Source organism: Microcaecilia unicolor, chromosome 9 (assembly GCF_901765095.1).
Source record: "Microcaecilia unicolor chromosome 9, aMicUni1.1, whole genome shotgun sequence".
Taxonomy (NCBI): Eukaryota; Metazoa; Chordata; class Amphibia; order Gymnophiona; family Siphonopidae; genus Microcaecilia; species Microcaecilia unicolor.
In genome coordinates, this window is record NC_044039.1 from 49,160,377 (window position 1) to 49,175,790 (window position 15,414).

General features: G+C 46.6%; 1 protein-coding gene across 2 annotated transcripts in view; it reads left to right on the forward strand.

The window, feature by feature from the left end:
* ITFG2 (integrin alpha FG-GAP repeat containing 2) overlaps positions 1–15,414 on the forward strand; it is a 272,555-nt gene that overhangs the window by 113,446 nt on the left and 143,695 nt on the right. For both annotated transcript variants that reach the window (XM_030214748.1, XM_030214747.1), the window contains exon 7: positions 4,332–4,426. In XM_030214748.1, coding sequence (XP_030070608.1) covers positions 4,332–4,426 — 95 coding nt within the window. The remainder of the gene's footprint in view (positions 1–4,331; positions 4,427–15,414) is intronic.

Below are 15,414 nucleotides of genomic sequence, written 5' to 3' on the forward strand. Positions count from 1 at the left end.
GATTGAGTTGTTGCAATCATCAGCAACTTTACTACTAAAAAGACTTCACTAGTATATTAAATTTAAAAAAAAGAGACACTTTTTTTCCCTGGTGTTAAATATATGCATGTTTAAAACCTAGAACAGGTGAGAATCTGTTTTATCAAATGAATGATTTGTTTCAGCATGAGAAGTTTTGAGTAAAATATAAAATATCATTCCTTACCTAATAGCAAGCAGTGTTCTTCCAAAATCTACCACATGGTGACAGCAACGCTTCATATTTACAGTGGCAGATCTGGTATTACTCTATTGTAGGTGCCACCTGTGTGAAATCTTGGAGAATTCACGGCATGGTGGTTTACTCATGTTCATGGGGGACTACCAGGGATTTTATTTTGAAGCATGTCTGAAAATGGACATCATAGATCATCTGAAGCAGGGCTTTGTGGTGTACAAAATCACTGCATGAAGTAGTGTGGTAGTTGTGTTAGTCCACTTTAAAGTCTAATACATGAGAGAAGATCCAAGATGGCCGCGCTCTGCTAGGACGCTCTGAACCTCGCTCCTATAGAGATGCCTAAACGCAGAGGGAGAGTAGCGGGCAGAGCTTCCCCGCTTTCATCCCCTTTACCGGGTCCTATTGACTGATTTATGAGGCCATGGACAGTTGTACAAGAAGGCAGAACGCCTCCGTTAGGGAACGCCGGCGAAAGGGAGATTTCGGCTTCCCCCAGTCTAGAAACAACTTTGAGCCCCGCAGTGCGTACTCCACCTCTTCAGCCGCTTGGCGCAAGCTCCTTCCTCTCTGACCCGACAGGGTCCCCCTCAGAAGAAGGTACGGGCCCAGAAGAACGCCGGGGAGAAGCGTCACTTCTATCTGAGGAAGGAATGGAGGGCAGTTTGCCCACAGAGCCGGCGCGAAATGAGGGGAGACAAAGTGAGGATCGTGAAGAGTCTTCAGCAAGGTTTGAACTTCCTAAAGAGCTAGCGGTCAAACCAAAGGAAGTGACCCTAGACGTTTTGTGGGACTTAATGTCTAATCTGGGGCAACTTTTTCTTAAGCAGATTAACGAGGTTTTACCAAAAGTAAAGCTTATTGAAATTGACTTACAAAAAAAGGAGGAAGAGACTAAAGTTTTAAATGAAAAAGTTGAAAAAATTGATCAAAGGATTATGAAGTTGAAAACGTTACAAACTACGATGTTAAAAGATGTGACGAATCTCAGGCAAAAAATGGAGGTGTTTGATAATTTCACTAAAAATCATAACCTGAGATTTGTCAACTTTCCTAAGATACAACGATGCGTATTTTCAAAGCACGTAGACTTACAAAGTTCCATTGTAACCTATGCAACTTTGTAAGTCTAAGTGCTTTGAAAATGAGCCCCAAAATGTTCTTCCTCTTGAGATGTTTGAACGTTATTTCTGTGAAGTTTTGAATATCTTGGAAAAGGATTTCCCACCCTTTTCCCAAGTATACTATGTCCCAGAGAAGAATTTGAATCAAGAGACTGAAAAATCGATGGACGTTTCTCTTTTGCTTGAGACCTCTGACTCTGAGTTAGCGATGGCCGCTACTTTGGTGGCAACTGTCTGCATTAATGCCTGACAAAAATTGGATTTTCCGTCTGTTTTTCCGAAACAAGGAGAAACCCTTTTTGGGGTTTAGAATAATGTTATTCCCTGATGTCTCTAAGGAGACACGACGACGGAGGAAACAATTTTTGCTCCTTATTTTGCACTTGGGGGGGCACCTTTTTTTAAGATACCCCTGCAAGTGCATAGTAAGGCTTGGGGGTAAGAAGTATGTGTTTACTGAACCTGTTCATGTATCATCACTAATAGTCTCATTTAAAATGGAGAAGCATTAAAGAAGGTGTACAATATCTTAGCAGAGAAGAATTACCTTATAATCTGTTCCTATGTTATATTTCTCCCTTAGATTATTTAAATCTTGGATCTCCATTTATGGACTTGAGTGTCTTAGGACTTTGAAAGTGTAAAGATTTATTTGCTCTTTCTTTTTTTTATTTACCTATGTAAAAATTCCTAATTAACTGACAATTTCCTAAGCAAGATGTTTCTTGTAAATATTGATTAAATTAATTAAAAAAAAAAGGCTAATACATGAAAACTGGAAAATAAGGTGATATTTTTTTTATTGGACTAATTTAATACATTTTTTACTAGCTTTCAGAGGCCAAAACCACCTTCCTTAGGTCAGTACTGTATGAGCAAAAGATGTTCGTATTTTCTATTTTTATTAACTTTCAAATCCCCCTGTTTACAAAGCTGTGCTAGTGGCTGCTGGTGCCGTAATGCCGACACAGCCCATTCTCTTTGAATGGGCAGAGTCAGCTTTGCTACAGTGGCAGCTGCTAGCACGGCTTTGTAAGTAGGGGAGAAGTGTACTAGCACAGCTATCATACTACTTTATCCTAGACAGAAGATATCGTCATATAGTCATCTGAGAAAACGAACAAAGTGACTAAAAAAGGAAACCAAGCTGAACAGCCACCTTTTTCTTTCTCATACACTGTAAGAAGAACATTCCCTCCCCCCAAAAGGACTTAAAATCAAGATCCCTCTGACTATGCAGTAAAACTCTGCAAATATATTAGTCAGAAACTGAGAAATGAACTCTACAAAAAGAAGAAAATGATTTAAATGTAGAGAGAAGAAATCGTAAAGACCTTGCAGAAGCAAAATCTCTACCATATTTGGTGTGGGGAGCGGCAAGGGTGGGGGGAGGCGAGGAGACTGGCGCTGAAGTTGGCTGGCGGGGGTTGGGGACCCCCCTCCCCACCAGCAAAACCAGGGGCTTGGATGAAATCTGGGGGGCCCAGGCCCCCATGGCCCCACCTAGCTATGCCACTGCAACAGTGGCCAATCCAGGTCACAAATACCTTGCAGGATCCTGAAAAAGTTCAGTGCATTTTATGCTGCTTATCCCAGAAATAAGCAGTGGATTTTCCCCAAGTCAATTTAATAATGGTCTATGGACTTTTCCTTTAGGAAGCCGTCCAGACCTTTTTTTAAACCCTTCTAACTGGCTTTACCACATTCTCTGACAATGAATTCCAGAGTTTAATTGCACACAGAGTGAAGAAAAATTTTCTCCGATTCGTATTAAATTTACTACTTTTGTAGCTTCATCGCATGCCCCCTAGTCCTAGTATTTTTGGAAACAGTAAGTAAACGATTCATGTCTACCCATTCCATTCCACTCATTATTTTATAGACCTCTATCATATCTCCTCTCAGCCATCTTTTCTCCAAGCTGAAGAGCCCTAGACGCTTCAGCCTTTCCTCATAGGGAAGTTATCCCATTCCCTTTATCATTTTTGTTGCCCTTCTCTGTATCTTTTCTAATTCCACCATATCTTTTTTGAGATGCGATGACCAGAATTGAACACAATATTTGAGGTGCGGTTGCACCATGGACCAATACAAAGGCATTATAACGTCCTCACCTTTGTTTTCCATTCCTTTCCTAATAATACCTAATGTTCTATTTGCTTTCTTAGCTGCCGCAGCACACTAAGCAGAGGGTTCAACAACGACACCGAGATCCCTTTCTTGCTCGGTAACTCCTAACGTGGAACCTTGCATTACGTAGCTATAGTTCGGGTTCCTCTTTCCCACATGCATCACTTTGCACTTGCTCACATTAAACATCTGCCATTTAGACGCCCAGTCTCTCTGCTAAGAAAAGTGTAACGTCAAGAAGTCTTCAAAGTATCTTTTCTACAAATATGCTTTACTCTCTATACCTTTCTGCAAATGATGCTTGATGATTCAACCAGTTTTCAAACCAGATTCAAGCATGCACCACATGACATTGCATTTTTTGTGGTCTGAACTTTCTCGATGTTCTGGAACTTTCTCATATAGCTTTTTCCATTTGAAATTTTTGTAGTAGCCAGAAATTGATGACAATGTGGGATGAACATTTTGACTGAGTTGAGAAAAGGTGATAAGGGAAAACAGTACAATGCCTGTTTTACTGGACTCCACACTAACCGGTCCCTCGGTATAATTTCCGCATTTTGTAGCTTTATTGCTAGGAGTGACATTGGAAACTGCCAATTTTTAGAATCTGTAGGGAATTCACAAATATGCGGGTGAGGCTGCTACTACTACTGTTTCCTGGTTTGTGGGAATTTCTTTTGTAAGAGTTCCTGCATCAAACATGTTAGTATTAATGCTTATATTCAGCGAAATAGCAGGTTGTCCTTCATCAGCTGGACTTTGTAGCTCACTTTCAAATGACACGAGTCTCAATTTGCATCCGTAATATGCACCTCAACACTAACAGTGTCTTGTTCTCTTTTTCCATCCTCTTGCAGGGAAACACCGGTTCGTGACGTGGTTCTGCACCAGACATCTGGTAGGATTCACAACAAGAATGTTTCCACTCATCTTATTGGAAATATTGGCCAGGGTAAGTAATGGAAAAAATAAGACATGACACAGCTGCTGAAAAATCTGAGAGAAAAGGGTCTGACATTGTTATACCAGTCTAGGGAAAAGATAGGGCATTGACCTAGTTGGTATTTGAGGGGTCATGCCTGACAGGGAAAGCTAGTAAACTGTCAGTAGTGCCATAAGGAGAAGAAGATTATTATATCTCAGCGATGTGTGGGAAAGTTTTGAGACTGTCGGAGATTAAATTAATGTGGAAAAATGAATATTAGGGGATAAGGAGAAATCTTAGTATGGCGGTATAAGACTGGCACGGGAACGGCATGGATGGGCATAGAAAACTTGACACAGCTGCTGAATGCCTGACAGGAAAAAGATTGGTCTGAACATATGAGATGTATGGTGAAAGATGGCTGAGACTTTGTTTTAGTCATTGGTGGGGGGGGGGGGGGGGGACATCTTGGTGCAGGAGTTAGGAAAGCTGGCCATCCCCACCTGACACAAGAACCACAATGTTAGTGCAGTGGGAAAGCATGCCATGTCTTCACAGCTTGTCACATCTGACAAGGTTCAACCTGTCTGTGAAGAAACTTGTAAAACTCACTTTTCAAACATGGCCTTTGAATGAAGTTAGTCTGGGAACACAAAATAATGGGGCAAAGATTAGGGAAATGAAAAAGAGATTTAAAAACATTAATATATAAATTGGAAATGTAAAACAAGCTTTGGTTTCAGTGGGTGAAGGGAGAAAAGTATATCTCTATGTATCCTTATGTATGGATTTAACATCCTAGTGGTTAGAGTGCAGAAAGCATAGAGTGAAGGAGTAGCCTAATGGTTAGAGCAGTGGCTAAGAACCAGGGAGGCCATGTTCAAATTTTGCTGCCAATCCTTGTGATCTTGGGCAAATCACCTTAAAAGTGTCCATTGACTCATTTAGATGCCTAGATTGTAAGCCCTGCTGGGTGCAGGGAAATACCTAGTGCACCTGAATGTAACTCACCTTGAGCTAAATCCAAATCCTCCCTCCTGCCTTAAAGAGCTGATCAAGGCTCAACAGGGGAGATGTAGGGCCTGTGGTAAATGGACAAAATTTTGTGAATGAAGGTACATAGCTTGAATGATATTCTATTGGCAGCCAATGCAAATTGTACAGAAGGGGGGTTGTTTTGGCGAAGCGTGGTAGTCTGAAGGTGAGATGTGTGGCAGTGTTTTGAGCGGTTTGTAGTTTTTTTGAGAAGATCACCTTTAAGTCCTGGGTAAATAGAGTTGCAGTAATCAAATTTTGTTAGGACTAAGGATTGAACCATGGTATGGAAGACTGATTTACGAAGAATGGTCTTAGTGTCTTCAATTTCCATAATGAATTGAAGACACTTAAGACCACTTTGCAACTTTGGTTATCTAGAGTGAGGAATTGGTCAATTGTGAATCTTAAGATTTTCATAGTTAAGTCAAGGGGATATATGATGTTCTCAATAGTAAATGATTTAAGATTTATGTGGTGCAACAACTTTAATCAGTGTCTGAAAAAAGGAAAGAGCAAAAAACATTTGGGGAATAAACATTGAGGATGACCAGCTTTGAACAGTCAAGTGGACCAACACATATCTACCCTCCCATCCCACCAGCATCTTATGAAGCTGATATGGTATTGATTTACTTATCAAAAGTGCCACCCCTGCACTATGGGTAGTACCTGAGGACCATGGTGAGCACTCATGTATAAACTCTGTGAAAGCCAAGTCTCCAAGTAATGCAACAAATTTCCTTCTTGAACACTCTCCGAAATACCCACTAAGCGCAAGTTATTATGTGTAGCCTGATTCTCCAGATCTTTGATTTTGTCAGCAAGGGCCTTTAGCTGTTTAACCAAGTTGTCTTTCCTAGTCTCCATCCGATGCAGAGAGTCCTCCACCACATCAGTCTGCTGCTGCGTCTCATCCAGTTCCAGGCCCAAACTGTCTAGGTTCTTATGGGCACTATCAATTTTGTCGAAAAACTGCTGTAATTTTTTGTCAATAGCAGCCTCTACAGAGGCTTTCATATCAGAGATTATTTCTGCAGTCCATTGCTAGCTCACCCATTGGCTTAGCGGATGTGCATGCAGTACCATATTGTTCTCCACAATTTGGCTGTTGTCGTTTCCTTTGCGCAAGCTTTTTGTTGCCATAAGAGTAGGAAAAACTCCCCCAAGAGCTCAAACACACCAGTTAAGAGGCTTAGTGAAGAACTGACTCACGCGGGGTAGGTAGTCAGTAATCTAATTCAGGTTATTTTGCAGATTTTTAGGAAGGAAGCGGGGAGCATCGCTATTCAGTGTCCACTGTCTGCCTCATGACTCCACCGGAAGTCAACGTCTACCGACTTACTTTTAAAGGAACAGTTTTGTCAAGCTGTCTACTGTGTCATAATGTCCATGGTACTTTTCACCCACAGTATCTTCCATCCATTTCCAAACTGAAAATATTTGATTACTTTCAGTTTGAGTATTACCACTTGTCTTTTCTGTAAACACATTTTCCATGGAAGATGTTGCATGCAAATTTTGAAAAGATGAAGTTCTGCACCTTATCTGTAATTTGAGAGATGCCTCATTGTAGAGCAGTCTACATCCATTGGTTTCCTTTCCTGCCTCCTAGGTTATCCACGCCAGCAGGAATGCTGTCTGTTTTACCCAGAAATACACCTGTTGTGTAACCCCACACATACATTTAGCCAAGGTAAGGCAGGCAATTTTCAGATACTCATTTACCTGAGTAAATGACCCTTGAAAAGCGCCCTTAGTCTTGCATTCTGCAGGACACAAATTTCACTGTAGCTGGATTGTGAAGGCTTTCACATGGCTGGCAAATGTCTGGTTTGATTGGTGGATAGCCCTTTCCCTGTGCCTTTTCTCCCTCCTGTTTGAGATCAGCCTTCTTATACCAATAATGTTTTTTGCTTTACCATTCTGCTGGATAAGGATGTGCACTGAATCTGTGATTCAAACTGCAGGTCCTAGGATAATAAATCTGACTTCCAAGCTGATTCCAGCTCTGTGTATAATAATATGTATTATTCAGTCTGCCTGAAACTGTGACAGTGATAGGATAATGACCCATTAATTTGATAGAAAGCTTACCTGCATTTTGTTTTGTCATGATTGATTTTTTTAAATAAAAATATCTTTGGCTAAGAACAAAGAAATGGTGCTTAGTTTCCAGGGAAATTTCTGCTGGGAACCTTAATTTGGCCAAAGTTAATTACAGGGTGCTGTTATAGATGTGGAGGGAGAGCAGGCATGGTTTTTGGCAATGGCTAGAATCTGAGTGGTCTGAATGCTAAGTAATTTATCACTTGATACCTGTTAAGTATCTATTGAGAAATTACCAAGTAAATGTAAGGCTAAGATCAAAGAGATGATCAAATGCACTGTATAACTTGAGTACTTGTTGAAGACATTGGAAGAAGTTAAGACGTACTTCTTCTCAAACTGGACATTTTTATATGGTGCCTCAACCTCCAAATTTAAATAGTAGTAGCTTGCTTTTGATTTCTCATTCTGCCTGAACCTTATACAATTGTCATATTTTGTGGTGGTTATAGAAGCAGGCTTGGGAGGTTGCAGTATTACCAAAAACACCTTTTTAAGCCTGGGGCGAGCTTGATTAATGGCAGATAAAGGAACTGCAGGCCAGTTTGTTGGTACCAGTAGCCTACAGCTCCCCAGAAACCAACCTGGTCTATATGGAGAGATTGGTAGAGGCCAGATCCTCTTTAGCAGGGGACAGGAAACTGGAAGGCCAGATGTTTGGACAACTTGGTAACTGAATTATCGTAAAGATTATTAGAGACTTGTCATGGAAGATGGGTGTTAGATTAAGTATGAGATACGTTCATCATCCCAGAGTGGTAGAGAACAAAAGAGGAAGGAAACAAACAACATTTCCATATCATCATGCTGATCAATCCATAGACTGGTGGGTTGTGTCCATCTACCAGCAGGTGGAGATAGAGAGCAAACTTTTGCCTCCCTATATGTGGTCATGTGCTGCCGGAAACTCCTCAGTATGTTCTCTATCTCAGCAGGTGGTGGTCACACACAGCAGCAGCTCTGGCTAGGCCTCCAAGCCTAATTTTTAGGTTTTGTTGAGTGCCTGGGGTTGAGGGCTCTTTTTGAGCAAGTGCAAACCTGGTGGTGCCAGGTCCCTCCTTTTCTCCCCCCTCCCGCTGGCTCCGTTTAAAAAAAAAAAAATTTTTTGAACGTCCTTAAAGGCGTTTATTGCAGCTACTCACTGGGACACCAGGTCGTTACAGCTCGGAGCGGAAAGCAGGTAATTTTTACCTTTTTATAGCGGGCAGGGGGTTCCCAGATTGATCTCCACGTGGCCTATGGCGTCGGAGGGTGAGGGCGCAAAGAGTCGCTCCCCGGATCGCTTGGGCGCTTCTAGAGGGGATGCGGGGGTCTTAAAGTCTGATTCGCCCTTGTTGGGTGACAGTTTCGTGACCGATGAGTGTCCCGGTCCTTCCTCCGGTGTGGCGGTTTTTCCCGCCATAAACGCCCATCCCCTGCTGCTCGCCTCCGCCATCTTGGCCGGCCACGCGGCTCGGACGGCTTCTTCTTGGGCCGCCCTTGAGGTAGGAGACATTAATGCCATGAACGCCCTTAATTTGGGCGACGGCACAAAAGCGGCTAAAGTTAAGCGCCATTCTTCCCGCGCGGCTCCTTCGCGGAGTGTCGCGCTGGACGCCATCTTGGATGCACAGCATGTCTCTCCCCCGCTCTTGCGAGCGCCGTTTGAGGGTGCGTCTAGGGCTGTAGCCCAGGCTGCGGAAGTGCACAGTCTGGGGGGTTTCTCCCCCGAGTTTGTTTTGCTGCTGCATCAGGCCTTCCTTATGCAAAACGCTGCCCCTGCTCCCTCGTCTAGTAAAGAGGTTGAGGCCCCCGGAGGTAAACGCCCTCGGGTTGATTCCCAGGCCTTGGAGGACTTTGTCTCCTCCGATGTTGATGAGGGCAGCGTATCTGAGTTCTCCCAACGGTCCTTTGCGGATTCCTTCGAGGAGACGGATCCCCGCTCGGATGGAGCGGATGACCCCTCTGCAGCGCGGCTCTTTAGCTCAGAGGATTTGCCCAACCTGTTAGTGCAGGCCATGGGCATTTTGAAGATTTCCTCTCCGGAGGACGTCTCTCCCTCAGCCCCTGTTGGCTCTGCCATTATGCTGGGGACGAAGCGCCCGCCTAGAACCTTCCACGTGCATGATGTCATGCACACCTTAATTTCGGCTGAATGGGATGTCCTGGAAGCGAGCCTTAAAGTGGCTAGGGCTATGTCCCGCCTCTATCCTTTGCCTGAAAGTGAACGTGAGGCCTATCTGTGGCCTACCGTGGATTCTTTAATCACTGCGGTGACTAAGAAAACGGCGTTGCCGGTGGAAGGTGGCACGGCCCTAAAGGACGCCCAAGACAGAAGATTGGAGGCGGCCTTAAGGTCGTCCTTTGAGGCGGCTGCTTTAAGTTTGCAGGCCTCAGTTTGCGGCTCCTATGTGGCCAGGGCGTGCCTGACTATGGTGCAGCGGGCTTCCCCCTCGGATCCTTCCTTGAGGGCTGATTGGCCGGCCCTGGAATCGGGCTTAGCCTACTTGACAGACTTGCTGTATGATGTCTTGAGGGCCTCAGCTAAAGGCATGGCTCAGACAATCTCTGCGCGGCGATGGCTTTGGCTGAAGCATTGGTCTGCTGACCACGCCTCTAAATCCCGCCTGGCTAGATTGCCTTTTAAAGGCAAGCTGCTCTTTGGGGTCGAGCTGGACAAAATCGTGACCGATCTCGGCACGTCTAAGGGCAAGAAGTTACCAGAGGTCAGGGCTCGGGCTAGTACTCGCCCCGGTACCTCCAGAGGACGGTTTCAGGAAGCCCGTCGGTACCGCCCGGGCAGGTCGGGCTCCTCTGCCCCCTCTTCCTTCAAGAGGAACTTCTCCCCCAAGCAGCATTCCTTTCGCAGAGACCGCCGTCCCGGAGGTGCTCCCTCCGGTCCTCCCCCAGGGTCTCGTACCCAATGACGGGGACTTGGTCCACGCCCCAGTGCAGATTGGAGGACGGCTGTCCTCGTTTCTGGGCGAGTGGACCACAATAACTTCAGACGCTTGGGTGCTGGAAGTCATCAGAGACGGCTACTAGCTAGAGTTCTGCCGACCCTTAAGAGACGGGTTTGTACTCTCTCCCTGCAAGTCTCCGGTCAAAGCTGTGGCAGTGCAGCAGACCTTGGACAATCTGATCCACCTGGGTGCGGTCGTTCCGGTGCCAGAAAATCAGCTTGGCAAGGGGCGTTACTCCATTTACTTTGTGGTACCAAAGAAAGGAGGTTCTGTACGGCCTATCCTCAACCTCAAAGGGGTCAATCGGGCCTTGAAAGTTCGGCACTTTCGCATGGAGACTCTCCGCTCTGTTATAGCGGTAGTGAAGGCAGGGGAGTACCTGGCATCCTTGGACATCAAGGAAGCGTACTTGCATATTCCCATCTGGCCTCCTCATCAACGCTTTCTGCGTTTTGCAGTCCTGGGCCGACACTTCCAGTTCAGAGCCCTCCCGTTCGGGTTGGCTACTGCTCCGCGGACCTTCTCCAAAGTAATGGTGGTCATCGCGGCCTTCCTGAGGAAGGAAGGAGTACAAGTCCATCCTTATCTGGACGACTGGTTGATCCGAGCCCCCTCTTATGCAGAGTGCGGCAAAGCTGTGGACCGGGTGGTTGCTCTTTTGAGCTCCCTGGGGTGGATCATCAACTGGGAGAAGAGCCAGCTGCGCCCGACTCAGTCCCTGGAGTATCTGGGAGTTCGATTCGACACCCAAGTGGGCAGAGTGTTCCTGCCAGACAATCGGATTGTCAAGCTTCAGGCTCAGGTGGACCAGTTCCTAGTAGCCTCTCCTCTTCGGGCTTGGGACTATGTGCAGCTGTTGGGCTCTATGACGGCCACGATGGAAGTAGTGCCCTGGGCCAGGGCTCATATGAGACCACTACAACACACTCTGCTGCAGCGCTGGACTTCGATGTCAGAGGATTATGCTGTGCGCCTTCCCTTGGACCCAGCAGTGCGCAAGGCGCTGAGCTGGTGGAGGCAGACAGACAAGTTGTCTGCGGGAATACCTCTGGTGACCCCGGAGTGGATTGTTGTCACGACGGACGCCTCTTTGTCGGGCTGGGGAGCCCACTGCTTGGGAAGGACAGCGCAGGGGCTCTGGTCTCCTGCAGAGGCAAAGTGGTCTATCAACCTCCTGGAACTCAGAGCCATTCGGTTGGCGCTTTTGGAGTTCATCCCGGTACTGGCGTTGAAGCCAGTACGAGTCCTGTCGGACAATGCCACGGCTGTGGCCTATGTCAACCGCCAGGGTGGTACCAAGAGCGCCCCTCTAGCCAAGGAGGCCATGAATCTATGCCAGTGGGCGGAAGCGAACCTGGAACAGCTGTCAGCGGCCCACATTGCCGGAGTCATGAATGTCAAGGCGGACTTTCTCAGTCGCCATACCTTGGAGCCCGGAGAGTGGCAGCTATCTGCTCAGGCGTTCTTGGACATCACGAAGCGCTGGGGCCAGCCGAGCCTAGATCTGATGGCGTCATCGGCCAATTGCCAAGTGCCGCGCTTTTTCAGCAGAGGACGGGACCCTCGATCCCTGGGAGTAGATGCTCTTCTCCAACAGTGGCCAGCACAAGAGCTTCTCTATGTGTTCCCGCCCTGTCCCATGTTGGGCAGGGTGTTAGACCGGGTGGCAAAGCATCCGGGCCGGATAATCCTGGTGGGTTCGGATTGGCCCAGACGTCCCTGGTATGCGGATTTGATCAGGCTCTCAGTCGACGATCCTCTGCGGCTGCCAGTGGAGCAGGGCCTGTTGCATCAGGGTCCCGTGGTGATGTCCCCCTTTGGTCTTACGGCCTGGCTATTGAGCGGCAGCGTCTGAGAAAGAAGGGCTTCTCAGACAAGGTCATCGCCACTATGCTGAGAGCGAGGAAGCGCTCTACTTCTACTGCTTACGCCAGGGTTTGGCGTATCTTTGCAGCGTGGTGTGAAGCAGGCTCACTTTCTCCCTTCACTGCTCCAATTTCTTCAGTGTTGGCGTTCCTGCAAGAAGGTCTGGAGAAAGGCCTGTCGCTCAGTTCCCTTAAAGTCCAGGTAGCGGCTCTGACTTGCTTCAGGGGCCGCCTGAAGGGTGTTTCCCTGGTTTCACAGCCAGATGTGGTGCGCTTTCTCAAGGGAGTTAATCACCTGCGCCCTCCTCTGCACTCTGTGGTGCCTGCGTGGAATCTCAACCTGGTGCTAAGAGCATTGCAGAAGCCGCCTTTTGAACCCTTGTCGAGGGCATCTCTGAAAGACCTGATGTTGAAAGCAGTCTTTTTGGTGGCTATCACTTCAGCCAGAAGAGTTTCCGAGCTCCAGGCGCTCTCATGTCGAGAGCCTTTTCTGCAGTTCACTGAGGCAGGAGTGACTATTCGCACAGTGCCTTCCTTCCTGCCCAAGATTGTTTCTCGCTTCCATGTGAATCAGCAGCTCTGTCTCCCTTCCTTTCGTAGGGAGGACTACCCAGAGGAATACTCTGCTCTCAAATGTCTGGATGTGAGACGTGTCATCATCAGATACTTGGAAGTGACCAATGATTTCCGGAAATCGGATCATCTGTTTGTCCTGTTTGCAGGTCCTCGTAAGGGTCTGCAGGCTGCTAAGCCTACAGTGGCAAGATGGGTCAAGGAAGCCATTGCAGCGGCTTATGTGGCCGCGGGGAAGGTGCCGCCTATCCAGCTGAAGGCTCACTCCACAAGAGCTCAGGCGGCCTCGATGGCAGAGGCCGGGTCCGTCTCCTTGGAAGAGATATGCAAGGCGGCAACTTGGGCATCGGCCCATACATTCTCCAAGCATTACCGCTTGACTGTGGCTGCTCGGGCGGAGGCCCGGTTTGGAGCTTCAGTGTTGAGGTCAGGGATTTCAATGTCCCGCCCTGGGTGAGTACTGCTTCGGTACATCCCACCAGTCTATGGATTGATCAACATGATGATATGGAAGGTAAAATTATGTATCATACCTGATAATTTTCTTTCCATTAATCATAGCTGATCAATCCATAGCCCCTCCCAGATATCTGTACTGTTTATATTCTGGTTGAATTTTAGGTTCAAGTTTAGTCTTCAGTTACTTCAGGAGGACTTCGTGTTCAAGTTTTTTCACTTGGATCCTTCAAGAGTTGAGACGAGTTTGTGTTACAGTGAGCTGCTGCATTCCTCTCCCCTCCGTTTTACGGGGCTGGATTGAGACTTAAATTCTGCCGGCACTCCCTCCCACTTCGTGCGGCTGTAGGGCAGCTTTGTACCCCCCCCCCCCCCCGCTTCGGCGGTGTTAGGGTCAGTCAGCTCCTCCTGCGGTTGCGGTTGCAGGATAAGCCAGATCCCCCCGCATCGGCGGGGTGGTGTCCCTCCCCCGCTCCGCGGGGATGAGCTGGACGGATTCCCCTCCCCCACTTGCGTGGGGATGAGCTGGGTTAATTCCCCTCCCCCGTTTCGGCGGTGGTGAGCTGGGCAGAGTGTCCCTTTGTGGGTGTAATTCTCTAAGTGCTGAGTCCTGCGGATGGAGCTTTGATATCGACATACTGAGGAGTTTCCGGCAGCACATGACCACATATAGGGAGGCAAAAGTTTGCTCTCTATCTCCACCTGCTGGTAGATGGACACAACCCACCAGTCTATGGATTGATCAGCTATGATTAATGGAAAGAAAATTATCAGGTATGATACATAATTTTACCTTATTTAGTAATTTGTAGCCTATCTTTCTAACAATTCTAGGCTGGTTACAAACATCTGAAAGAGGCTCAGTAATAGTGTGGTTAGAGCATCAGGCTGACAAACCACCAAAGCCTGGTTCAAACCCCTCTGCTTCTGCTCCTTGTGATCTTCACCAAGTCATTTTACCCTCCAATGCCTCGGGTACACATTAGGATGTGTACCTAGAGAGTGGTAAATGGAATCCGCTCGGAGGAAAGGAAGGTAAGCAGTGGAGTTCCTCAGGAGTTGGTGCTGGGGCCTATTCTGTTTAATATATTTGTGGGAGATATTGCTGAAGGTTTGGAAGGAAAGGTTTGCCTTTTTGCGGATGACACGAAAATAGCCAATAGAGTGGATACCCTGGAGGGAGTAGAAATGATGAGAAGGGATCTCTGAATGTTAGAAGAATGGTCAAGGGTCTGGCAGTTAAAATTTAATCAAAAGAATTTTGTTTGGGTTCAAAAGCTTGTTTTCTCTGGTATATTGTTAAAAGTCATTCTTATACTTTATACCACTATCTATTCATAATATTTTATTTTTTTGCAGTGCTCAGTGTGTTGAAGTGCCAAACTATCTTGTTCCACAGAACCAGTATATAGCACTACACGTTCATTCCCATCATTGCACTGGACCCTGCCTGAGCACAATTAAGAGCATTATAAAGAAATTGGCATTGAAGAGCAGATAACCCCTGTGCCAGCAGAATGTATTGAGAACCCAAAAGCAATGCACCATAATCCCACTCGAGATTTCTGAATAATTTGGGCCAGCAGTGGCAATATTGCCGCCAAATACCTAGAGTGTTGCATTCCAAAAAAAGAGTGGACCACTTAATATATGTCCCGTCCTGCCATATAACATACAATGCCCCCCTTCCTCTAGAAATATATGTTCTATGAATGACTTTAAATTGTAACTCGTGCAAGGCTACTGTCTCTGTGAAATCAGACAGTATGATAAAAAGTTCCTGATGGGGGGTCACGTGATGCTGTAGGGAGAGTGAGACGTGTTCTCAGGCTCTCTTAGGCCCCAGCTCCTCGCAAATAACTTTAATAACCCAAATAGTGATAATTTGCGCATTGGAACGTAACGAGGCATTTAACAACGAGGCGCGCAGCTGATGGACAAATATTTGGAAGCGCAGACCAAGCCGATGGCGAGCAGAGGGCAGAAAAAGGAGAAGGAGAGGATCCGAACAGCAGACAGCGTGCCGGAAATTAAG